The following is a 26087-nucleotide window of genomic DNA, read 5'->3' as shown; positions in this document are numbered from 1 at the left end:
TAAATTCAAAATACCACAACAGTATCAAACGTGAGACAAAATGCATGTACAAATCCAAGTCAAGTTAAAAAAAACCTTTATTCATTCAATAACAGTTAGGTACAATTACGTTTCAAAAATCAACCAATTTTACAGTTTGAACTTTTTAAGTTATCCTTGATATAAAGCTTCATTTAAGTCTTGAACTGAGTGTAATTTTGATGTATTCAGTTGTGGCAAAAATGAAACAAAAACATATTTTCCATTTGCTGTACTGAAACATCTTAAAGAGTACGTGAAGTCTTGTATTTAGAAAATACTGGTGTGTGTGTGTGTGTGTGTGTGTGTACATGTATGTGGAAAAAAAAGCACAGACATGCCACTGAAAAGTTTAAAGGAGCACCTGTAGTCATCTGGAAGTCTTTTATTTAGGAGTTGGTATACGTGTGTGTGTGTGTGTGTGTGTGTGTGTGAAAATGGACAGACGCACTACTGCTGGATCCACATAAAACCATCCTCTACTCCACAACAGTCACAATATGTTTCTCCTTCTCTGTCACCACGGGAACAGAGCCGGGTTTGCTGTGTTTACGCACGTTCTGTTCCCTGGAAAAAGGACACACACACAATGAGTACAATGAATAACTCAAACTTAACGCAAATGAAAACCAGTAATCATTTCCACCTGACTCACACCTCTTGACTAAGTGGAATATCACACTGACATTTAACAGAAAGTTTAAACAGACACTAAGCAAATAAAATGATTATATAAAGTTCTGTAGATTGTATCCATGAAGTTAACATAAACCAAAAACTAAAAAAAAAAAAAGCAAACTAGCTTTTGACATTAGCAGATAAAATGAATCAAACGTGAACACGTCAAATTGATCTGAAGTCATAACCCATCTTTAACAGTGGATGACTACCTCGTAGAAAGGTACAGCTTCAATAGCAACACTATGTGTTTTAATCAGATAAGATCCTGGAACAGAACAGCACTGAAGCTGACCGCCAGGTTTAGGATCACACTCAACACGTGGAAACATTAAAGGCCTTTTAACAATGCACTGAAACAAGGCCACAGCAGGAACCTGCATTACAAATGCAAATAACAAACAGCCAGCTAGTGGCACTCTGGGCTGTACGACCTGTCTAAATTTAAAGATTACATTTTAGAAAGACCAGCACGTGAACCGTTAGCAACTCCCAGCTAGCACCGATACAAAATCGGGCGACTTTAGAGGGCAACGCAGTTGAGCGGGTAGGCCCACAACAGAGGAACAAAAAAACCCCACAAAACCCGTGTGAAAAGCCACGGGACGATGGTGAGCTGAGAGGCCTTAGTGTGAAAAGAGAAAGAGAGAAAGCGTGAGACACGTACTTCCTGCGCCGCGCCTCCCTCATCTCTCGCAGTTCTCTCCTCTGCTTGTAGATGTCTCTGGGCAGGTGTCGGTGGCGGGCGATGCGGCGGATTTGAGGGTGGTGCTGGAATTTCTCCTTCAGCTTTTCGTTGTAGTTTGCGGCAGCTCTCTCTCTGGGACTGAGCTGTGAGGGATTAAAAAGGGAGAGCGGTCGGTCGGTGAATGAGGAACAGAAAAGAAAAAAAAAAAAAGAAGTGGTCTCCACTACGTTTGCGTGTTGAAACATTAATCTCTATGAGCATTAGCCCTATTAGTTAGTCGCCGTTTGTTTACACATCCATCTTATCTCTCTCTAGTCCAGCCAAACAAAGCTCCTAGAACCTAATCGAGCATACTAGATATTCTGCTCCTTAACCTGACCCAGAAAAGCTAGCAGAATTACTACTTTGTTACCATCATGTCATTATACGATACCCTAAAACTTTAGCATGGTTTAAATGTTCCCTTGTCTTGTCTAGCATCCTGTCAAAAACATCAAAAAAAAAATACTTGGCAAACTTAAGTGTACCAACACGCTCAAAACCTCTTCCAACGGAAAAAACAAAATGTTAAAGTACTCCCCTCCTCCCTCTCCTGTTCTCCCTCATAAAAATGCTTCACCTCCCTGCTCCTCATGGCCTGTGAGTCGTGAGCAGCCCCCCCCCCCCCCCCCTCCCCTTTCCTCCCCCTCCCTCCTTGAGGGGCTTTTATTCTAATTAAAAGCAATGATTTTTCTCCGATTCAATTTCTTTACGGCAAGCTAATAGCTGCTGATGCCATTGAAGCACTAAACAGAGGGGAACGTTAAAAGTTATTCATGAAATTCTTGACTACGTTCACGTGAGAAAGAACAGAGAGCACAGACATGAGTGCGCAGTTTCCTGTATATACTGAGTGAAAAACAGGCTCGGGGGAAAGGTACTTAAGAGAGAGAACAACAGTAACAGGATATTTCTTTAAACAGCGCAGACAGCTACATTGTAGTTCCTGTATCACTTTTCTGGTCTTGTGTAACGAGACGCTCCATCCTTTTGGCCTTGTGCATTTTGATGATTTGAGACACGGGACTTAAGGGGCAATACGTTTAAAAATTCTCACGGTGACTCCTACGACTCTATGTCAAAACGAAACTAACTTTACACTTACACAGGCACTAACCAATGCTTCGTATCGCGCTCATCTCTATAACAGTGAGTGTAAACACAGCTCACAAGACTGGTCACACAAGACCTGTTTTCTTTATATTCACTACCCTGAGTTAAAACAGCTTTTTCGGTTTACGTGTCTGTTGCGCCCATCTCAGACCACGCAGACATAATGAAGAGCAGAATTATCAAAATGGAATATCAAACAACATAGCTTCAACTTGAATTTGCAGTAGAAAATACACATATTAAAAGGCTTTACTTTAGTATGTTTCAGTGGAATATTACCAAGGTATGGTTTGGGTGTGAGTGTGTAATTTGATAATTCAGTGGAAGTTTTACACTGCATCTGAAGTGAGTGTTGTGTTTAGCTACTCTCTGATCCACTAGAATTGCATGATCATGACAACTCCCTCTGCATTGTGTTGTGCTGTTGTATAAATAGTTGTCCTCTGTCTTTAAAAGCCAATAATATAGGGTGGATGTGTCTATGTTTCCATAGCACAAAAATTTTAACAAAGAACACGGGGTGTGTGAGCATTGTGAGTATTACTGATATCCAAATCCAATTCTGCTTTGTTTTCAACGTCAGAATGACCAAGACTGGGACAAAAGCACAATTCATAATGAGTATATTCCAGTAGATCCTGAAAAAAAATGGTAGGGAAACAAACTGCTGTGGAGGATAAATGCAAACGTTATGAAAGAAAACAAATCAAGGTACAATTGCCTTGTTCCAAATGTATTAGAACATCAATCTAATGTAGCAGTCACTATAGTATAACATATGGCTATAATGACAGTAGTGGATTAACCAGTACTGCAGATGTGACATTTAAAACCTTTGAGTTAAGCTAATGCAGCCCTATCAGCTGCTTTAAAAGCAATGGAAGTGCTCTTAGGGAGCCCTGCTTAAAGTAAACCTTTATTAAAGCCACACTGTAAAGGCACAGAGCCAGTGTGTCAGAATACAGTGACATACATTACTACTGCCAGACTGAGACAGACATACTGGTAATCATATCGGATTCAACCCTGGACTTGATATAGAATCAAGAACTGTTATTCAGAGAAGGACGAGAAACGTAGGAATCTCAGTTTGGTTTGGTGACAAAACAAGGGACTAGAGCGAAGGCCTGTTTGACTGGCCTCGGATCTCCCGTCCAGGTCCTTCTCTGGACGTCGGACAGAGACTTGATTCAGCATCTATTTCTCTTTTAATTAAATACCCTCTTGTGCTACAACTTGATTGTTTAATGCTTCATTATTTTCCAGAAGTGGCTCGCTTTAAGTGATTGGCCGATTCAAACTGCTGATAGGTGCAGGCCTTGTCTGATCCGTTTAAGTGCAGAGCATCTCAATAAATCTTGTCATCTGGACTTACAGTAAGACACGGGCCAAAAACTTGCCAATGCTTGGCCTGCCGAGCTGCATCAGGGAATCAGGGCCGGTGAGACAGACAGAAGGCGAAATCAAGAGATAGAGGGACCGGAAACATCCAGCGATTTAACTTAGCACCAAAACAACGCCCCGTCTCAGGTTTAAAGACTTGTATCTTTCCTGTCGAAGTTGAACATCTTTTTTTTTTTTCACTCCAAGATCAGTTCTTTGCAGATTACAACGAATTCCTCCGACACGATTTTCTTGATTGAGCAAATGCGGATATGAACGACTAATCTCACACTATTAACTGTTCGTCATTCGTCTTGTCGTGAATATTTTGAGAAATCTTACTGGGCAATTCAATACTTTAGGGGCACTACTTATATTCACACTGGTTCTGGCAAACTCCTTCATTCTTTGAACAGGATGAAATACGTTGTTCAGCTCTGTTATAACAAATATAAAAATCACATTACAATATACAGACAAGTGGAGGAAAAACTCTCCGGTCCACTGTTGGCCTCGGGTCAGCCTACGCCAGCGCTGCTGAGGAAGTACTTATGGAAAGTGATTCTGTCTTTTAGTAGGCATAAATCAGCGTCCCTGGCAGAGGAGCCCGCTGTTGATTCTGGCAAGTCTGCCCCACATTCACCATCTGAGTGCATGGGCATCATGCCACGGCAGGGACCCAGCTCAAACTCCCTTAACACTCCAACTCAGATAGATAAACAATACCAAACACTACCATGACAACCTGTCCTTTAGAGGATAACGGGACAAAATGGGCTTATTTGTTTAATGCCACTCTCTATCTGCACTCCCTGGTGTGTTGCTTTATCTACCTCAGCTCACAATGAAGCAGGTGGTCAGAAGATGAGTTACACCACTATCTTCGGTCAGGAGAAATACTCCACGTGTTCTACGCTGAAATATATCGTCCCGTACCTTCTCTATGGAAAGTCCTCAAGTTCTTTTAAAAGCTTAATATTTTAAATCATGTTTCTTACTTCTTCCGTCAATAGGCTAAAACGGTCAGTGGAAGAGCAAGACACTCCGTGCAATAATACAAACAAGTATTACGGCAAGATTTTCACGAAACAGCATGAGTAACACGGCAGGCGCATCAAGACGCCACAGATATACGACGAGTAAACTGCTTTCCACCAGATCTTTCCCATGTTTTAATTTGATGTGATTTTGATGGAGCCTAACAGCTAACGCAATGAACTCACCACTCCCAGTTTCTCCGAGGCACTGGCTTTCCATAAGCGGATGTTCATTTCATCAGAGCCGCTAAGGATGTACTTGTTGTCTGCTGACCACTTCACACAAATGACGTGCTGCATACGCTTGGTGTGGTACACCTCTCTGAAATGGAGCGGGAGAAAGAGCAAAAATAGAAATTAAGACCAGCAAAAGGATTTGTTCAGCTCTGAACAACAATTAATTGAAGGAGCAATTAACATTACATTACAGTATGTTCCATTAAAGATGCTTTGTCAATGTTATCATCACCTCCTTCATTTTAAGTGGTGTCAGTTTTATTTTCACTCTACTTGAGCGTAATAAAGAATGGTGTAACTATTACACATACAAATCTATTAAGAACATTTTCGACAAAACAGATGCTACGTCAAAACCAACTGCACGTTCACAGAGAGGATGTGGCCTGATATCCCAAAAAAATGGACCAAATGCAGTTGACGGTGATTAATAATAGACCATTGTTCAAAACTAAAACTTGAGGGTATTTGCAAGGAGATTTGCAAATTTTCAGGGAACATCTTTTTAAAATTCACTAACAATCTAAAGCATCCAGTCAGTTGCTTTGCGGGAAACCACTATAAAGCACATGCCCATATAAAATTAAATGACGTAGTGTTCATTAAGACAGAACATCAACCTAAAGTACTTGCTTCATGGACAGGGATTAAGACCAGTTAATCTGCAATTAAATCCATAACCAAACATAATCCTTGACTGACAAATCAGACAAAAAGAGAACAAAGTCTCTCTAACCTATATCGTCATGCAATTACTACTGGTTGACTCCCAGTCTACTGATGGTCAAGACTTAACACAAGCTCTCCTTGTCTTGCCAGGAAATGGAGTTTGTGAGGACAATGTCCTCCCCCACTCTCTGCCTGTAAATTACCTGCTGTGTCCGCTGTCTTTAGGGAAGATGCGGATAGTCTTGTCAAAGCTGGCAGACACAAACTCTCTTCCTGTTGGAGAATAGTCTATATCCAGGACGGCAGACACGTGGTCCATATGAATAGTCACAGGAGCGGTCAGATTTCTCATGTCATATGTGTACAGGCTGTACAGTAAGAAAAATTAGCCAGTGAACAGTATGTATGCAATTTTTGTGCAATTTAGCTGAGTATTATGTTTCGCATATTTAAGGTCAATGGTAAACATTGCAGTTGATGCATTAGTCATGATACAGAAAAACCTACTTGTAATCTTCATTGGAACATGTAAATACATAAGCTTCCATGGGGTTCCAGCAGAGTGTGTTGCTCCTCAATTGCATGACAACCTATGATCCATTTTGAACAGGAACATAAGTGCATTAATCCTATATACAAAGTGTCAATGTAACGTTTTGTTTGGCACATGAATAGGTTTATCAGTACCTTTTTCAGAGGTGTAGATTCTCTCATGTCATACAACACAATACTTCTGTCTGAAGCGCAGCTAGCGAGTAGTTCAGTCTGAAAAATAGGGAAAACAAAACAAAACAAACAAAACAAAAAAAAAACATAAAGAGCAGAAGTATTGTTGTGCTTAAGAAAAGCTTGGTTGGACTCAATTTGCCACCCTATAACGAGGGAGTATCATTTTTATGTTCTGTGGAAGCAATCATGTTCCAGCGCATAATCTTAGTCGAGGCATCCTTACAACAGGGAATCTGAGATTCACCGTGGTAAGTGTTAAGAGTTGTCCTCACCTCTACAGGATTGTAGCGGACACAGCTGAAACTGTCCACGCCCCAGCTGAAGGAGCGAATGGGGCTGCTCCTCTGCTCATCCCAGATGTCCACGGTCTGACCACATGTCACAAAGGTGCTCTCCGACTGGTGGTGATCTATCCCCGTGAACACAGCCTACCAAATCATACGGAGAGTTACACAATTCAAAAAGGCCAATATGCGGCTCCAGTGAACAGAGAAGATCATGAATGTAAAGAGTGTTCCTTTAAGCGTCTAGACAGGGTATGATTATTCACAGAATAATGGAAACATGTCTAAGCAAACCACTTTATCATCATGTCCTATGAAGCACAAAATGAATATAACAATTGATACAAGCACCAGAGGCATTATATATTATAATACAACATAACCACACAGTTCTCTTCCATGAATGTACTGGGGAGCCTGATCTAAGCAGCAAAAACACACAATTTGAGTACCAACCATACCTTCCCAAGAATAGTGTTTATTGGCTCTTCTTTCTCTCCGTATCCAGGCAACTCCATTTTCCACTGTTTGATTGTCTTGTCATCTCCCACCTGTTGTGCAGAATAACAACAAATCAGGGAAGGCCCATTCACTACACACTCGTTTCCTTCTCATATACTGTGCATGTCCACAGAGACCAAGAACAAACATAATATGGACAAAGTGAGTTTACACTTTTTTTTAATGAATTAAGTACCGTGAAAAAGGAGGTGCCGCAGAACCGAGAGCATATCCCCCTGACAAAGCCTTCGTGTGCTTGAATCGTGCGTATGCATTCACGCTTGGCCAGGTTCCACAATTTCACCTGACAAGGACAAGGGGCACATACAGCTAGTAGAAAAAGTGACAAACTTTGGTGGTACACTACTGTGACAGATCTGGGTTTAAGCACAGAAGCAGAATCATATCGTGTAACAAGTTGAGTAAGTGATCACTTCAGTACCTCTCCATCGCAGGCTCCTGACAATACAGTGGACAAACTCTTGGAGTGCTTTGCCATACAATTAACCCCATCTCTATGTCCGTCCAGGGAAGCCACAAACGGCTTGGCAAATACACGTTCCAGTTTAGTGGCATTCAGGGCTCGAGTGTATTCTCTTGGTACTTCAAATGGGTGGAGGGTTGGATCATAATTTCTTGGAACTATAGAAGCAGAGTGAAGTTACCATGAGAGTACTTTTACCACAGTGATAGACATACGATAGTTATAAGCATAAGACAGTTAGTATGGACTCAGATTACTCACTTAAATAAACTAACATACAGGCAGATCTAAGGCTTTACGTAAGCTAGTCTTCGAAACACATAGCTGACTGAGATTGCCAGTCGCTTACTAGCTAGCTAATAATGCGAGCTTCCCAAACAGCTAGCTATCTAGTAAACATGCAGATTGCATCTTACCACGCTGTATATCCCGCGTCGTCTCGCGGACATAATCGTCCGGATTCCTACTAAGCACCTTTACTTTCATTGCGGGCTACAACAGGGCAAGCTGGTTCGTTTTTATCCTGTACTACTCATAAAATTAATATACTAACATTAAATCCTCTTACAGTATACCATGCTAGGCGGACATGTGAACGTGATGTGACGTATTGTGCAAACCACGTGGGTTTGGTGAGGATGCATTCTGGGATACGATCATATTGTCTCGTGGTTGGAGAGGGGCGTGTAAGTGATACGCTTACTCCCATGAAACAATAATGCCACCTACCGTTACATTCACATAATTGCTACGTATACCGGTACAATTCTGCTTAAGTTTGTTAGATCATAAGCAATCATATTGACATATATAGAAATATGTATCTGTGTATATATTAAATTTGACATTCTCTCTCTAAATACAACTAATATCACTACTACTACTAGTAGTAGTACCATTATTATTATTATTTGCAACATTTGAGATGGGCAGATTAGAGAAGATTAAGCTCATGGTTAGACCGTCTGTACGACTGTTGGGCCAACAAATATATTGGCAGCTCATGGCATGTAAAATCTTTGATGAACACTCATATTTGATGTTTTTGTTCTAGATCATGTGTTTTTATTTCAGTCAGTCATTTATTTCACCAAATCATACTTTAATGCTCATGACGATAGAGAGGGCATTACACAGATGCCTTTTAACTTCTTTGTAATAAAGCTCAGTTGCTTTAGATAGATCTGCCTAAATCTTTTCATGCATCCTAACCACCGTTTCCCCAGATTAGTTAATGTGAAATCTATGAATATGGGGCATTTTATCTGTGTTCTCGTTGTCTGTACATACTAGTTATCCATGGAACTGCTGATCCCATGGTTTCCTTAGGAAAACGTTTTCTTTTTTGCTATTATTGCAGAAGTCCTGCATAACTGAATTTGCAGTCCTTATTTTCCGTTATTAGAATCATACTGTGGCTCTATCCAGCTGCCAACAGTCAATATCAACTCTGTATCTGGAGCCCAATGGGGGGAAGACAAACGGCCTTTCAGTGAGCGTTACCCCGATCTAAAAACGCGCCTGCGCAGATTCATTTTAAAACTTACATGGTGAGCGTTGCAGAGGAAGAAGAACGGACTAGCTAGTAGCTAAAAAGGAACAATGGCGACGGCGGCAACTGCAGCGGGTGGAACGGGCTCAGGAGGGCCAGCGGCCGGTCAAGGAAGCTCTGGTACCTCAGTCGGCAGAAAGAAAGATGGGGGGCCATCTGCAAAATTTTGGGAGAGTTCAGAGACAGTATCTCAGCTCGAGACGGTTCGAATGTGGATCGGAAAGCACTACAAAAAGGTAAGGCGCTAGCCAGCTAACGGTAGGTCAGCCTCCATTGATTCGAAGGCCCGCGTCTCACACAATAGGCATGGTAAAACTAAAGCATACCTGGCCTTTTATCAGAACGGCATAACGTCCTGCTAACTACCCCAGTCAAGTGTTCGGTCTCTCTTAGATTTTCCAATTGACTTGTTACTCTAGTTGTGAGGGGTTTGGGCCGTATGTGTGTAGCAGTCTCTTATTTAGCATGTTAGCTTTTCTAATGTTTTGGTGCTTTCGTCTGAAGAGAGCTAACTAGCATAGCAAACTTCATGGCAAAACATCTGTTTTGTTGTACTGTTAGGTCGGAAACTGCATCACACGAGCCACCGAACTAATATTTTAATGTGTATATGCATGAAATGCGAGTGGTTGTTCAAGTTGCCTGAAGCATATGTTGTTGTTTACGTTACATTAGCGACAAAGTGCATAATATTGCGCTGCCAAGCCATGCTGTAAGAGTACAATACACTGGAAGTGCTAATCAAGCAGAGCTAGTCCTTTCCCTAAGTTAGGTTCTACCTGGTATATGGCTAGGTAAGCAATCACTACAAGTTTATCCATCTGAAAATAGTAATAATCTGTGCTTTTCGGTCTGTGTACTTTTTGAATTACCTTGCTGGACATGCATGATATGCGTTCTGCTGCACATCTTAGAAAACTAACGGGGGGTTACAACTCGGATGCAAGCTAGCTTGAGTAGGATGAAGCAAGTAGTTTGGACATGTTGTTTAGAGATCGCAAACTTTACTTCAGCCATTTAACTGTACATATTCTTATTTATCCTAATATCTAACCTATATCCACTAAGAGCGATATTCTGAACGTGCTAGACGTTGTGTGCCAGCAAGCCGCGCCGTTAAACGTAGGTTTCTGCGAGGAATAAACAAAGGCTTCCTCTCCGTATGTTTTAGCTCAGTTGTTGTGATCAGTTTCTCCAGTTATTGACGTGAGCAAAATGCAGATCAAGCTGTAAATGTATAGTTTTAAGGCAACTTTCTTGTAAATCATAGCGTGTGACCAGTTAATGGCTTGATTTTATCAATGTTGTTCACTATGGTGTGCAGGTAAGGTTATTTTCAACTGTTAAAGCATGGTTTATGTCTTGGTTTCCATGGTGTTGCTACATAGTGTCCTAACTCAGTACAGCCCACACCAAATTCTCTCTCAACCTACATTTCTTGTGTGGCCTCGAGAGTTAAATTTGTAACTAAGATTATTTGGGGCAGCTCTCGATTTGGTACAGCACCAAAGGTTTTTTTTTTTTTTCCTCCCATAGTTAACTGAAATGAAATGTAGTGTATGACCAACATTTGATCCCTTGTATCCTGTTTCTCAGTACGTCCAGGCCGACTCCCCTTCCAGCAAGTCTTTGGCTGGGCTTGTGGTGCAGCTGCTGCAGTTTCAGGAGGATGCTTTTGGACGGAGGGTGAGCAACCCTGCCCTCACCAAACTGCCCGTAAGTGCATCAAAGTTATGTGCCTTTTCTATTTGTGTTGTTGAATAAAGTGAAGTGTTGATGGTTAAACACGGATCTAAGGTTCCCACTCGTTTTACCTTGTTCATACATACGCCCACATTATGCTTCTTACCTTGTAAACATCTTTAGATTTATGTAAAAAACGTGAATGTTCCATCTGCCTTGTCGCATAATATGGATGTTTCACAAGGGTGACAGATTATGTAAAAACTGAATGCTTTGGCATCAGCCATCCCTAAATTAAATAAGTGCTGTGATTATGTTTAATTGAACAGGGCTTTTTCCTTCATTTGGTGTTTTGTATGTTTCCAGGCTAAAAGCTTCTTGGACTTCAAAGCAGGTGGTGCTCTCTGTCACATTCTAGGCTCTGCTTATAAGTTCAAGAGTGAGCAGGGCTGGTGAGTATTACCATTCGGGGCTTGCAAGAGGGGTTGGTTAAACTGTCACTTGTATGATTCCACGGCCTTTGCATTGAAACTGTCTTAACATTTTTCCGTTGGCCTGCAGGCGTAGGTTTGATCTACAGAACCCCTCCAGGATGGACAGAAACGTGGAAATGTTCATGAACATTGAGAAGACCCTTGCTCAGGTAAGTCCCTCATTTGCCACCATGACATCAAAATGCAACATCATCAACTGTATAATTTTTCCAAGCTAATGACACTGAACTGTGTTTCCCATTAACCTTGACTGAACAAATGCTTGTGCTTATAGAACAACTGCTTGACGAGACCAATAGTCTACATTGTATCTGACACAGAGCAGAAGCAAGCCAACAAACTCAAAGACATCATCAAAAGGCATCAGGTAGGAGAAGACTGAAAAAACAATACAAGTGGATTGAATTGGTCCAGATTGATTGTTATAGTTTTGTACTTGCTTTTCTCTAATTTTTGTTTTTAAATCTTTAAGGGGACCATCACAGAAGATAAATCCAAGGCCACCCATCATATCTATCCTTCTCCGTCTACCCTTGAAGAAGGTCAGTATAGGTTAATATTGATGGCGCCTTCAGGACCATTGAATTACTTGCCCACAGAACTAGCACAGTCCACTGATTCCTTTTTTGTCTCTCTGATCAAACACATGCGTTGTTTTTCAGAGGAGTGGCTGCGTCCTGTCATGCGTAAAGACAAGCAGGTGCTGGTTCACTGGGGAAATTACCCAGACAGGTGAGTCAGGCACCCGTATATCTAAGCTTTCTGTAACACAAGCTAGTGTGGTGTGTTCTTTTAAAGAAGAAAAAATTGACAGGTGTGTGGGTAAACAGAATTCATTTCTATTTTTAAATTAATAATTTATGTTCTTGAATACGTTGCATTTGTAATTTCTCTGCTTTCTCCCTCTGCAGTTACGATACATGGGTGTCTACCAGTGATGTGGATGCAGAAGTTGAAGAGCCACCAAGCTCTGAAAAGCCCTGGAAGGTGAGGAGTGAACTGTTGTGCTTTGTCCTTTCAGTAATTACACTGTCTCAGTTTCACATGCTGTATTGGCCAAGTCCGATATGAAGAAATGTATCTGAAACAGAGGAAATATAGACAGATTTACTGCCTTTGGATGGGTAACTGCCAGAGTAAAGACACAGCTCCTGCACAAACCTGTGTTCAGCCACTTACGCTGGTTTAAGTTTACCAGAGTTTTGTCATGCTAGTTTTAACATTTGAACCTAAGCCTTTGAATTAAAAAAACATGCAGATGAATACACACTTCTGACAACACGTTTCGTACTTGATTTGTTCTCACTCCATCTCTGCCTTTACTAGGTGCATGCCAAGTGGGTCCTTGATACAGATGCTTTCAACGAGTGGATGAACGAGGAGGACTACGAGGTAGACGAGAACAGGAAGCCCGTAAGCTTCCGTCAGCGCATCTACCCCCGTGAGGAGGAGGTAAGTCAAATCAGAGCTGAACGCACAGGTAGTAACATATACCTGAGGAAATGATTCTGCTAAATGAGCAGGTATCGAGGTCCCCAGACATAAGGCGCTTTCGCACCGGAGGAACTTTTCCATAGTTATTAGACCTGCTGGAGAAAGTAGCCCCTTTTTTGCGTGTTCGCGCCGTTAGAACGCCGTTTTGAGGGGCTTTTTTAGCTCCTACTTCAGGGTAGGTACTTTCGCAGTGCAACAGGAACCTTGTGACGTAGGTGTACGGCCATTGGTCCAGACATAGGTATACAATGACTGCAAGAGGCATTTTTAAAAATCCGTGTAAAATATTGTAGGAGGGTAGACATGTTAAGGTTTTATGTTTTATTTTACCGGTATTTTATATTCCCCAACAACGACCATTTCCGCAACGTCCAATGTATATTTGTACGTTAAAGAGATCGCTTCAGTAGGTGCTTGTGTGTCCGCGTATGTGGCTATGATCGGCATTTTAACCTAGAATAAGAATGTATTTATCCAGCTTACGATCTGAGGGCTGCGGCGTGGGAAAAAGGAAAAAACCAAAAACACAACGCTGCGAGCAAGCGTCGGGCATAAGTGCTATGCTAGCACCCGAAAACTACTATGCCCACTGAGTCGTTCACTGCTACTACTACCACCGTCGGCCGGCTTACGTCACCTCAGCGTTCCTACTGGCAGTGCGAATGCAAACAGAAAAAAAGCATGTAGTGCTTTTTTTATGTAGTTCTAGGGGAAGCTCCCCGGGGGCAGTTCCTATCAAATGAGACCCTAGAACCGTTCGGTCCGAAAGCGCCTGTAACGAAAAGTAGACGATATCTGATTTACCAGGAGTTTTTGAGTGTGGAGCTGTAGCATGTGTGTCGTCATGCGTGTGTCCCGTTGCCCATCCTTTCAAACTCCTCCACGCTCTTCCCTTCCTCACGCTTGCCTCCACTTCACCTCCTGCTCCACCCTGCCTCTCCTACCTGCTGTGCGTGTGAGACCGTTCCATTCTCTCATTCTCTCTCTCGCTCTTTCTCTCATCCTTCACCCCATTGTTCTGATCAGTCTTCCCGTACACCCGATCGTAAGGAACGCAAATCCCTGGCCGGCGGCAAGAAGAGGAGGCGCTCTCCATCCCCTCCCAGCACTCTCTCAGAGTCCCGCAAAAAGGGGGGCAAGAAAGGGTAAGGACCCTTGTTACTATGCTGTACACTCATTGAATTCACTTACACGGTTTAGAGACAGACACAAGTCAGTATTTTGAGGTTACTGGACTTTATCTGTTCAGGTGACAGCCACCGTTCAACATGATATACAATGAGCAGAATGGGTTGTTTGGTGGCACGGAAGAGCAACAGAATGAATGTCAATCAATTCAAGGTGTTAAACGCTTCCCCCTGCACTGTGATGTTTTGTCTGTGTAGTATTGGGTAAATTTCTGTAATGCACCTTTTGAGCTTTGATTACTTTTACGTTTTTGAGTGTTAATAATGCCTGCCAAACATTAATATTTGCGTCTCTAGATGATGTATGACTTAGAGTTTTCTGGCTTCTGTCAAAGGAACCCTGGGCAGCAGTGGAAGCGGCGCGGTCACCGTGACGATGACGAGCAGGAAGACGACCTCACCAAGGACATGGAAGATCCCTCACCTGTTCCAGGCATGGAGGAGGTCTCGCTGCCTAAAAACGGTTAGCACATCTCGTTTTTTTATCTCCCGAACTGGACCGGGACCTCACACCGAGATGCAGTGCCGTATTTCTTCATCCTAAAAGCATTAGAGTTGTAATTGTAGCAGCTGGTGCTGTTGTGCTATGGGCTTTCCTATTATTCCTCCTCCTCCTCACTTTCCTTCTCTCTTTCTGTTGGGTTCTGGTTATATGGCTGCAGTCAATCAGAAGAAAGACAGTGAGAACACCCCTGTTAAGGGAGGTACGGTTGCTGATTTGGGTAAGCGCTCTATCCGGGTGTTGCTATGGCTTGTAAAATCTCTAGCCTTTTGCACTGCTCCTTGACACTCTGGTATATTTCTTTTCTCTCTTAAGTCTTTGGTATGTTTTGATGATGCGTTTTCTCTTTCATTTACTCTTTTAGATGAGCAAGAAGACGAGTCTGTTGCATCTGGCGGCAAGGTAATTTCTTAATCTTTTAGACCGCCGTGTTTTATCACCGTAGAAGTAGTTTTTTTGTGTGGACTGGCCGCATATTTAAACCCTCCGCCGTGTTTTCATATGGCGATGGAAAAAGATTTGTCTATCTGAGCACTTGTCTATCTGAGGTGCTTTAATCCTTTAAAGTGCTGTGCTGCGTGAGCTCTTATTTACACAGAAGTTTAAACGTGTACCACTGTTGACAGGAGGATGACGAGCAGGGCAAGAGCGAGGTGAACCGTCTGATGGACGCTGGAGAGGACAACGTGACTGAGCAGACTCACCACATCATCATCCCCAGCTACGCTGCCTGGTTTGACTACAACTGGTAAACATGTGTTTGTTTGTTTGTTTGTGTCGTCTGCTGCCGTCGTTTTTCAATGACGAGAGCGGGAACGTAAATGAGAGAGCACTGGTTTTAATTTCATTTCTAAAGAATGCCGAAGGCTTTGTAAACATAGTCTCTTTTTCTTTTTTCGTCCACCAGCATTCACGAAATCGAGAGACGAGCCCTGCCTGAGTTCTTTAACGGCAAGAACAAGTCCAAAACCCCAGAGATGTGAGTTATTGACTGCGGTGCACGTAAAGTGTCGATCAGACACTTACAAACCGTAATTCACGGTTCACATCCACGTCGACATGTTACAAGTCATTTTCTTTTCCTCTCTCGAATTATGCCTGAGTAACACCGTGTCTGATTTTTCTCTACGAAGATACCTGGCCTATCGAAACTTCATGATTGACACATACCGGCTTAACCCTCAGGAGTATCTGACCTCCACCTCCTGCAGGAGGAACCTGACTGGAGACGTGTGTGCTGTCATGAGGTGAGAACCCAAACGCTGTAGATATTTTGTCTCCTCATGTGTAATTTACGCTCTTATAAAGTCTTGTTTCCTTATCAGAGAGCTATTCTAGATGAAACAGCAGAGTATCGGAGAGCAGGTCTTCAAGATGAACGCTTGCTACTGTTCCTTCAAGTGTCACTCAGTTTTGTTTGTTTGTAATGTGGATCATTGCGTGTAGACAAGCTTTAATAGCTGAACTGCCACATTGTATACAGTTTATCTGGTGGCCAAACATGATGACAAAAGTGATCTCTCTTCAGTGGTGCAAATTGTTCATTTGCTCAGCTTGTTATCCACTCATATATATTGACCCTTTCACTGGCCTTTTTCTCAGGGTTCATGCTTTCCTGGAGCAGTGGGGACTTATTAATTACCAGGTGGATTCAGAGAGCAGACCACTGCCCATGGGCCCTCCCCCAACCTCACACTTCAGCGTGCTCGCAGATACCCCGTCTGGCCTGGTCCCCCTGCACCATCGCCCCCCGCAGGTGAGGATGCGCTCAGAGTTGCTTTTTATGGGCGTCGTAAATTATGAACATGCGTATTCGTTTTGAAGATGTAATAAGTTCAGTACCTGACGCTACACCTTTGACCCCCACGCTTTTTCTCCAGGTTCCACCTGCCCAACAAATGCTGAACTTCCCGGAGAAGAGCAAAGACAAGCCTATCGATCTTCAGAACTTTGGCCTTCGCACTGACATGTACTCCAAGAAGAACCCCAAGGTTGGTGTTCAGAACCCACAGCCCTAAAACACTGTGATGAACCCACAGCCCTAAAACACTGTGATGAACCCACAGCCCTAAACACTGTGATGAACCCACAGCCCTAAAACACTGTGATGAACCCACAGCCCTAAAACACTGTGATGAACCCACAGCCCTAAAACACTGTGATGAACCCACAGCCCTAAAACACTGTGATGAACCCACAGCCCTAAAACACTGTGATGAACCCACAGCCCTAAAACACTGTGATGAACCCACAGCCCTAAAAAAAAACTGTGATTCAGTGTGTCATTGTTTGGATGGGAGGAGTAGGTAATTCTGTTTATAGAGCATTAATTACTGACAGAGAATAGTGTGAGAATAATGGGTGATAATCCATAATTGATATCTTGCGTGTGTGCTTACACAGGGTAAAGGGGCCAGTGCCAGCAGGGAATGGACCGAGCAGGAAACCCTCTTGCTGTTGGAGGTAAGTCATTTAGCAACTAAACAAGTAAAGAGAGAATTTCACTCTTACCAGCACATTAACCAGTTATAGAAAAATCACTAGTTTTATCAGAACTGGCAGAGATGATTAGTTTCCAAGCGATCTTCCTTTTAAGTGTTTGTGTTTCTAATGTTCCTGAGGTTTGTTTTTTTTTGTTTGTTTGGTTTCTTTCCTTTGATTGCTCGTGATTTTTTTTTTTTTTCCTCCCCCCCTCCTAACATTGGTTTCCACTCTGTGTCCTCAGGCCCTGGAGATGTATAAGGATGATTGGAACAAAGTGTCAGAGCATGTGGGCAGCCGCACACAGGACGAGTGTATCCTTCACTTCCTCAGGCTGCCTATCGAAGACCCTTACCTGGAGAGCGCAGAGGCCGCCCTGGGGCCCCTGGCTTACCAGCCCATCCCATTCAGCCAGTCTGGAAACCCCGTCATGAGCACGGTCGCTTTCCTCGCCTCCGTCGTCGACCCCCGCGTGGCAGCCGCTGCAGCCAAGGCAGCTTTGGGTAAGTGTACGCGTGAGATGATCGATTTCTGCCCCCTGTCTCTGCTGTATTTTACCGCGGTAACCTTTTCCAATATGCCGCATGTCTGCAGAGGAGTTCTCTCGTGTGCGTGAGGAGGTGCCCGCTGAGCTGGTGGAGGCTCACGTGAAGAAGGTACAGGAGGCGGCACGGACCACGGGGAAAGTCGACCCCGCGTTTGGCCTGGAGAGCAGCGGTATTGCAGGCACTGCTCCAGAGGAGCCAGAAAAGACAGGTATTTGTCAAATTTCCACAGACACTCGCACATGAGAGACGCTGTGGTGCAGACTAAAAAAGGCAAAATCTTCTGCTAGTGTGCACATGTCACATGCCTAGTCTTCACCCCCCCTCAGGGCCGCACAATTCAATGAGTCCATTCAATTACTTAAAAAAAAAAAAAACATCTGTAATGCTAGTTGGACAGTGTGCAATCCCAATTAAATCCACCAGGTGGCAGAGAAGTAGCAGTGAGGGTGTCTGTAGGGCGGAGCTTAGGGCAGACAGGGCTGGAGCTTCTGCTGGCTATTAATTTACAGGTCAGTAGTCGTCAGATCGGGCTCCTCCCCCAATCTGATGTACAGGTGTGCATTCTACAGAGATTGACAGATAGATAGGAAAGCAGTAAATATCACCCAAGAGGTTGTCAGTTTGTGTCCATTACACAGTAAATGCAATAAGGGAAGAAGACTCCAAGAGGCATCATGACAAAAAAAGGCCTAATTTTGGTGTGTTTGTGTGTTTTTGTGTTTCTGGTTGCCGTGGTAGCCAGCGGATTAAAGTAAGAGTGGCAGATGGGGAAGGGGGGAGGGGTTGAAAATGGGTCAGTTGAGCGTGTGCTCCAGTGTGCCATGGTTGACCACACGCTGCAGGCTCTGACAAACACAAAAAAAAACCACGCATTCTTTTTACACAAACACACGCACATTTTCCATCATGACGCTGGTTTTCTACTGGGGCCCTGTGTTCAGAGGGCTGCCCGGCCTCAAGGACTCTCAGTTTGAAATGTTACACCATTTCAATTCTCAAACTGTGCAGGCATGTGGTGTGTGTCAGGAGAGCGACTTGGCTGCATTAGCATCTCTCTGCTCCGGCCTCAAATGTTGAATTCGTTAATTAACTGTCTGGCACAATCCCTTCAACTCTGTCATTCATTTACTGATTGATTCTCTAGCAGCTGCTTATGGTGGTGTGGCTCCAATTATATCCTGATTAATTACGTTGAATCGTCTAAAAGAAGAACGTGCTGGAATTGTACGCTTTCCTGCCCTTTTTTTTTTTTTTAATCATTTCGTATGTACGCGTGATCTAATCCACTCTCCTGTCCCCCATATGAATGACTTCAACTTTATCCCAGTCAAGCGGCGTGTTTTTAGTACGGCAGTCAGTTATGGCATATTCGCTCAGTGAGGTTGTAAAAAGGCTGTAATGGTTAGTCATTATCACTGCCCTGCGTACTCTGCCAGCCGTTTAATTGTGTGGCCACTCAATACTGGCTGTTCTATGCGTGGCTGCCAGGCCCTGAGATGCTTTATTCCCTTAGGCAGGCTGTTAGTACCTGCCTGTGTGCTGCTACTACTCTTCACAGCTCAATATGAAACACTGCACTTCTGTTAGCTTCACTCACAGCTTTTTTTTATTTATTTATTTTATTACAGCCCCTCCAGCAACATCCTATTGACTCATTACTGAGTGCACTGCCTGTGGATATATTTATCTGTCCTCATTTTGCTCCATTAAAACCCATTTAACCTTATTGGTCTTTTAATTGTGAAAATTGTTCTTTTGTGCGCTGCTCTAAGAGCCCTTGTAATGTTTGTTCTTTTTCTTTCTTTTTTTGTTTTTTCCCCCTACAGAAACTCCCGAGACAGAAAAGACGGACACAGAATCTGACTCCCAGCAGGCCGACAAGGTGAGATTTGTAAATGTCCCTGGGTTTCATAAGACAGAGAGCTTATTCTCCACTGATCTGTCCACCTGGCTATGGGTGTTTTCATGTTTTAGGAAAGGCGGTAGGCAGATGCTGTAGCTCACACGAGATGAGCCGTGGTTTAACTAACCATCTGCTCTTTGTACCCCACGTTTATTTGACATCAGCGTAATGTCTCTCCTACAGTCCTGCTGTGTGCTTCCATAATTAAGACTGAAAAAGAATGGATGCCTGACCTCTTAAATCTTTCATTAACCCCATTTGTCTGCAAGCCCGTTCTCCGTTCTGCACTCCGCGTCTTAAGCCGTCCTTAGTCGGCCTGTTCGACTCGGGTCTTATTTTCCGTCTCTCGCGTTTTCCCCGTGTCTCTCGCTGATGTTCGGACGCTTCTGTCTTGCGTTTCAGGCGGAGTCAAAAGATGAGGCTGAGAAACCCAGCGAGTCGGCTGACAGACCGGCGGAGGGAGAGAAGGTGAAAAGCGAAACAACAGAAAAGCCCGAGCAAGAGGAGGAGGAGAACAAAGGAGGAGAAAACAAAACAGCAGGTACATGCGCTGACATCAGCAGGCACTCTGCTCCATATTCAACATCTCAAACCCACACTTCGTACAGGAGAATATTCAACACGCGTAGATTAGTATTCCATTCAGCAACAGTGGCCGTGTGATTCTAAGAATATTGAATGTTTTGGCCGGTTTCATGTATTTTAACTGTTTTGAGGAAGGAAAAACTCCCAACTCTGTCCTCATGAGGAGGTCTCTGGCTCAATTGCTGGTCTCTCGTTTCAGAAAAAGACAAAGAGGAGGCCATGGATACCACTGAAGAAGGGAAGGAGGGAGAGGAAGAGCAGCCAGAGGAGGGCAAGAAGAAACTGGAGTTGGATGTGGGAGAGGGCAACATTGCCACTGCAGCTGCTGCAGCTCTGGCCTCTGCTGCTACCAAGGCCAAGGTGAGAGTCAGCTCTGAGAGCATAGCCAATGCTTAAACCAGTTATCCTGCTCCGCTTGTAGTATAACCTAAACTGCACTTTTTTTTATATTCTGACCCTTTTTTTGTTCTCTTTCTCTCTCTCTCTCTTTCCTTTTCTGTAGCATTTGGCTGCTGTGGAGGAGAGGAAGATCAAGTCTCTGGTGGCTCTCCTGGTAGAGACTCAGATGAAGAAGCTGGAGATCAAGCTTCGACATTTTGAAGAGTTGGAAACCATCATGGACCGAGAGAAAGAGGCAGTGAGTACCTGACTGACAGCAGTGGAAACAGTCTAACAGGATTAGACCCCCAGCTCGTTTCAGGCTATTGACCTTCATGTCATCAGTCAAACAGTGCTCTGTGTTTAGGAACTGAGACTAAGGCACTTCACTACAAAGGCACATACCTCCATTACTACTAAGGCACACACATCCTCACCCTGGTCTCAACCTTGTTTGCTGGATGACAGTTAAGAGAAGCATTAGTCTGCCTGGTGACAAGGGTGTTTTGAAAACTGTCTAATTAGAGGCAGGCACTGACATGCCATGGTTTCTTTCTTTTTTTTTTTTTCCCCCCTTCTTTTTTTTTTTTTTAAACTGAGCTCTTCTGGCTTTGCCTCCCCGTGGACTCCCAACACGAGTTACTAACACGTTTATCACTCCTATGCCATCCTGAAACCACTAAGACCTGTCTGCGCTTCCACTCACGCACTCGCGCTCGGCAGGGAGTGCTGCTTGTCCTTTTCTCTTGCCAGCTTATGTATTCCTGTCTTTGCTGGCAAAAGTACCTACTGCCGAGTCCACACGAGCATGGCACATGGCAGAATCTGAAAGTGACAATCCTTCGAGACTGGAACAGGCGCAAAAAAAAAAAATAAAGCTCTGCCAAACATTGAGCAAACACTTGCTTAAGATAGTAACCCAGTTTAGCAGCTGTAAATAGTGCATGAAGAATGAGTCTTTATGTAACTCAGCACAGTCGCACTCCATTTCCTCCAACACATGCTACATAAAGTCACTTAAACGGCCGTTTCGCTTTTCTGTAAAATGGTCTGACTGTGGTGCAGCGACCGTCTCTGTGCGCTCACTGCAGAGCTTTAGCGGGATGAAGGCGCGCACGTGTGCAGGGGTGCTCGCTTCTGTCTGACCTCTTTCTGCTGAAGAGTTCTCCCTCAAATTTGACGTTACAATTTTAAAACACATTGTTTTCTCTACAAGCTACTTACATGAATTATGAGTGAATATGTCAGCGTTCCTCATCTCCTCTGCCATGGTTCTTGTAAGCCATGCTTTAACGAAATTTTTTGACCTGTTTTGAACCATGAAGAATGTCTGTGTAGTTTCACAGGAAGACAGTTTTTTTTTTTTTTTTTTTTTGCAGTATTTACTTGGGATATATCCTAGTTTTGACTCTCAGGGTCTTGAAGGACATGGTGAATTGAAATCGAACAGTCCCTACATTCTTCCTCACTATGGAATGAAAAGCTTGAAAGTCACACCGTTAATGCGATCGTGCGTCACGTATGACTGAAACAGATGTTCTTTTGTTCCTTTGTGTGTGTGTGTGTGTCTGTGTGTGTCTGTGTGTTTTCTTCCATCTCTAGCTTGAGCTTCAGAGGCAGCAGCTCCTGACAGAGAGGCAGGCCTTCCACATGGAGCAGCTGAAGTACGCTGAGATGAAGGCTCGCCAGCAGATGGAGCAGCAGGCAGCCGCCGCTGCCGCCGCCGCCCAGAACCCCGGAGGACACCAGGGGCCTCACGGTCCCCACGGCCCACCGCCAGGCATGCACCCCGGACACCCCGGGCACCCAGGTCACCCTGGACCTGGCTTCCCTCCAATGCATCACCCCATGGCCCCACACCATCCCCCACAGACAGGTCAGCATACTCACATACACTCATCTGCACCCTCCAGCTCAGTCTGGACAAAAGGAAGTGTGTGTGTGTTCTTGTGTGCATGTGTGTATTTCTACGAGAGGTATAACAGTTCATCCTATTCACAGTGCAGTTCTATTTGAATCAAGATTGGACTTGAAAGTAAATTGAACATACTCATTAATGAAGTTTTTCTTCTGTTTAATTAAACACAAAAAGAACAAATTTAATAAAAACAGTAACGCAGCACTTCAAAATACGTGGATGGAAAAAACCCTAATCTTGAGTACCTTTTATTTTATGTTTCTTCTTTTAGAGAATGAGTAGGAAAAGAAAACCGGAGTTATTTTCAGGCTCTTTTCCATGACAATGTGTGAACTAAACCTGAACATCAGGACGTTTTACTTTTAGGTTCCTGTAGACTGCAGAATGACTGACCGACTGCTCTGACCTTTTTCAGACCATTACATGTGTGTAGTAAAATAATCAAGTTTACGCCTAGCTGAGCCCAAGAGATTTCTTCATTTATGTGGATTCATATATTCCAATGCAACTTGTGTTATGTATGATCTGAGTAATGACATTGTATGCTTTTTTATTTAACATGGTTCCTCGTTTGACATTTTCGTTGAAGCTGTTGTAATTGTCTGCGCGCTTAAAGCGTTTACACACTGTACGATAAGCGCGGTGCATGTGTTTTCTCGCAGAAATGAATAGAAAAAGAAAAGGCGTAGCAGCCTCATTATGATTAATGTTATTCTCTTAGACTATATATTCTCTGTGATTTGACATCACGTTAAAACAAATCTTTGCTTAAAAGAGCCGAGGTGACATCAGATCCGCGGTTCACTTCACCTGTACCATGAACAGAGCCGAGGACTACAGAACCGCGCTTTTCTGTTTCAGTACAAAAGTGTCGCGCCCCTGATTCTTGCAGTTTTCGTGTATGTGTGTGAGAATGAAGCAGCGCTTGAAGCTGGGCCTCTGTCAAGTGTCTGCTCTATTATGTATGAAGCTGTTTTCCCCTGGCCCCGCTGTTTAATTCATCAGCCGTACACAGCGGGGGTAGAGCAGGGACTTATTCAGTTTGGTCTCTGCCCATATAAGGAAGCGCTAAGCTTACAGCTGTCCGCCCACTTCACAGGATCTGGCCTGTCACTCACTGTCTAGCAGGGAGTGTCAACCTCTCACGCCTCACACACACACAATAAGAGTTCATGTTTCTCTGACACAGGACCTATGGGAGGACCAGGCCAGCCAATGCCAGGACGCATGATGCCCGGACCCCTCCCAGGAGGCCCTCCCCAGGGTGGCATGCCTCCCATGATGGGCCCCCGACATCCTGGAGCTCCCAACGGCATGTGTGAGTATATTTGTATGTGCAAGGCTATGGGTCTTGGTTTTTACACAGTGGTTCTCACTGTGTTAATGCGAACAGTTATGAAGTTAAAAGAAGTGAAAAGCTTTTTTTAGGAACTCTCTACTGATTGTACCCTCTTTCAGACCCCGGCCCTTCTCCCGCACAGCCTGATGGGATACCTCCAGCCCCAGTTGGACCGCCTGTGCCCGCCCCTCCAACTCGTGCTGCTGAAAACTAATTAAGCACGCGTACATACACACACACGAAACACACACACACAAACGTTCACACACAGTTTCATTTCAAACAAACATTAAGGTCAACCTAACTCCATGAAAAATAACAGCCCAAATCATCTGGAATACACACCTGTGGTCAAACTCCCCCTACTGTTTTCCCTTACCGAAGCTTGGGTCTTAACTACTCTTCCTTTTGGGTTCTCTTCTCTCCCAAAGCCTCACACTGGACTTGCGCGTCTGCACACGTAGACAGACACACACACACACGTGCGCACACACATACCCACACGCTCAGGGCACAAAGACACGGGTGCTGCCATTTCTGCATCTCTGCGTTTTGTTTTTTCAGTAAGAGCACATGTTCTTTTCTCTTTTCTTCCTCTGCTGTATGATAATAGGCGACGCTTTTCAAAAGAACAGTGCTCTTAACAGCCTCCCGGTTTGGGTCGGGGAGACAGCTGCTGACTGGTGGCTCTTCCCTCAAATGTGACTGATCATATGTGTATATTGTGTTAGTTTATGTAAGCTAAAGCCAGAGAAAACCAGAGGGAGCAGGTGCTCTCTGCCCGACACAGAGAGGTTGATGGCGGGCGTGGAGATAAAGCTATGGTCCTCGTACGTCAGTGGTCACCTCCACCCCCTCCATCTCTCTTTTTTTCTTTCTTCTGTAACCTCCCTCTTCAGATTCACACTGTAGCAAACGAGCCAACCAGCAGCAGCGGCGCCTCGCCACCCGGTCCGACTGGGCCAGGCCTCACACTGAAGCACGGCACCAACTCATCTGTCTTAGCCGCTGTTTTATGGGTGTGTGCTACATTCACCTTACGTTTGGCTTAGAGCTGTAGCTGCCCTTGCACTTAATGTCGGTACCTCTCGTGTCACTGAGAATCTACCTCTCCAGTGTGTCATCTTGACTCGTTACTGTAGTGAGAAATATGTGGATGGGTTGTGTGTGTGTGTGTGTGTGTGTATGTGAGTGTGTGTATATAGATATATATATATATATATATATACGTGAGGATCTTTCTCCACAGCTTTGTAACTTAACAGCGGCAATCTGTTTTGCTACTAAGCTTTAGAGAGGTTATTTTATGACGTTCTGCTTGGTCAGCCAACCTTTGCTCCTGTAGTTCTCAGACCAGAGTCGAGATCAATGTGGGCCTCCCGACAGCCCACACATCGTAATTCAACACATGACCGTGGAACCTTATACCAACTACTGTAATGCAGAAACACCCCCCTCCACACACACCCACACACACACACACACACACGCATTTGAAGATGAGCCCCTATGCACATGTTCATCTTTGCTTCAGCCACTGTGCCGGTCCGTTGCGTTAGCTGCTGCGGCACACGTGTATTAATCCACACACGTGACCAAAACTAGGCTTGGACCAGCTCTGAGCCCATTCCCACTCTCTGTTCGCGTGTTGAATATGGTGTCACACTGAAGCGATGGAGGATGGTGCTTGTCTTAGACGTAGCTGGCCTTCTCACTCCTCCCTTTTAGGTGCTGAAAACGTAGCTGCCCCTGCCTCGCTCTACCTCTTTCACTGTACTACCTCTCCCTTCACCTTTCTGTCCTTGCTCTTTTTAGTAGTTAGTACTGCTCGCTCTCTCTTTCTCTCTCTCTCTATCTATCGCTCGCTCTCTTTCTCTCTCTCTGTGTGCCCATATGACTGCTGCATTACTGCTGTGTGGAGGCTGTTAGCCCTCCTTCTCCTCAGGTGAACCAAGTCTTCATTACAAACATGGCCCAGACCCTCTACGCACTACACACACACACACACACATACATACACATATAAGCACGCACCACATACATGCATATACATACATGAACGCTTGTATAAACACACACTTCCATGTTCAAACCTTTCCAGGCTATTTTATCACAGGAGATGGGACCCCTCCTTCACCCCTTGCCCCCTCCCCCAACCCCCCA

The 26087-nt window shown here is 44.1% G+C and overlaps 2 protein-coding genes across 3 annotated transcripts; one reads left to right on the top strand and one right to left on the bottom strand.

The window, feature by feature from the left end:
- Positions 1-123: 123 nt before the first annotated feature.
- On the bottom strand, positions 124-8414 carry dcaf13 (ddb1 and cul4 associated factor 13). The gene is made up of 11 exons (XM_030782074.1): positions 8277-8414; positions 7819-8018; positions 7573-7680; positions 7337-7426; positions 6864-7019; positions 6550-6627; positions 6370-6452; positions 6066-6230; positions 5143-5278; positions 1364-1527; positions 124-585 (listed from the first exon to the last, which is right to left on the bottom strand). The coding sequence occupies exons 1-11, from the start codon at positions 8344-8346 to the stop codon at positions 498-500; spliced, it is 1338 nt and encodes a 445-aa protein (XP_030637934.1). The 5' UTR covers positions 8347-8414; the 3' UTR covers positions 124-497.
- Positions 8415-9432: 1018 nt separating this feature from the next.
- On the top strand, positions 9433-25094 carry smarcc1a (SWI/SNF related BAF chromatin remodeling complex subunit C1a). 2 transcript variants are annotated; one of them, XM_030781781.1, is made up of 28 exons: positions 9433-9648; positions 11009-11128; positions 11462-11547; positions 11657-11738; positions 11864-11956; positions 12062-12131; positions 12252-12321; positions 12501-12576; positions 12916-13041; positions 14110-14228; positions 14606-14733; positions 14933-14992; positions 15137-15174; positions 15399-15520; positions 15680-15751; positions 15906-16019; positions 16375-16528; positions 16653-16763; positions 17176-17235; positions 17498-17756; positions 17848-18009; positions 19628-19683; positions 20107-20245; positions 20489-20649; positions 20792-20926; positions 22270-22543; positions 23775-23903; positions 24044-25094. In XM_030781781.1, the coding sequence occupies exons 1-28, from the start codon at positions 9463-9465 to the stop codon at positions 24136-24138; spliced, it is 3297 nt and encodes a 1098-aa protein (XP_030637641.1). In that variant the 5' UTR covers positions 9433-9462; the 3' UTR covers positions 24139-25094. The 2 variants fall into 2 exon arrangements, with proteins under 2 accessions (XP_030637641.1, XP_030637642.1); XM_030781782.1 differs by lacking the exon at positions 14933-14992.
- Positions 25095-26087: the final 993 nt, after the last annotated feature.

This window comes from Chanos chanos, chromosome 8, assembly GCF_902362185.1.
Source record: "Chanos chanos chromosome 8, fChaCha1.1, whole genome shotgun sequence".
Taxonomy (NCBI): Eukaryota; Metazoa; Chordata; class Actinopteri; order Gonorynchiformes; family Chanidae; genus Chanos; species Chanos chanos.
Note: the sequence above shows the minus strand (reverse complement) of the source record. Positions and strands in the feature narration are given on the sequence as shown.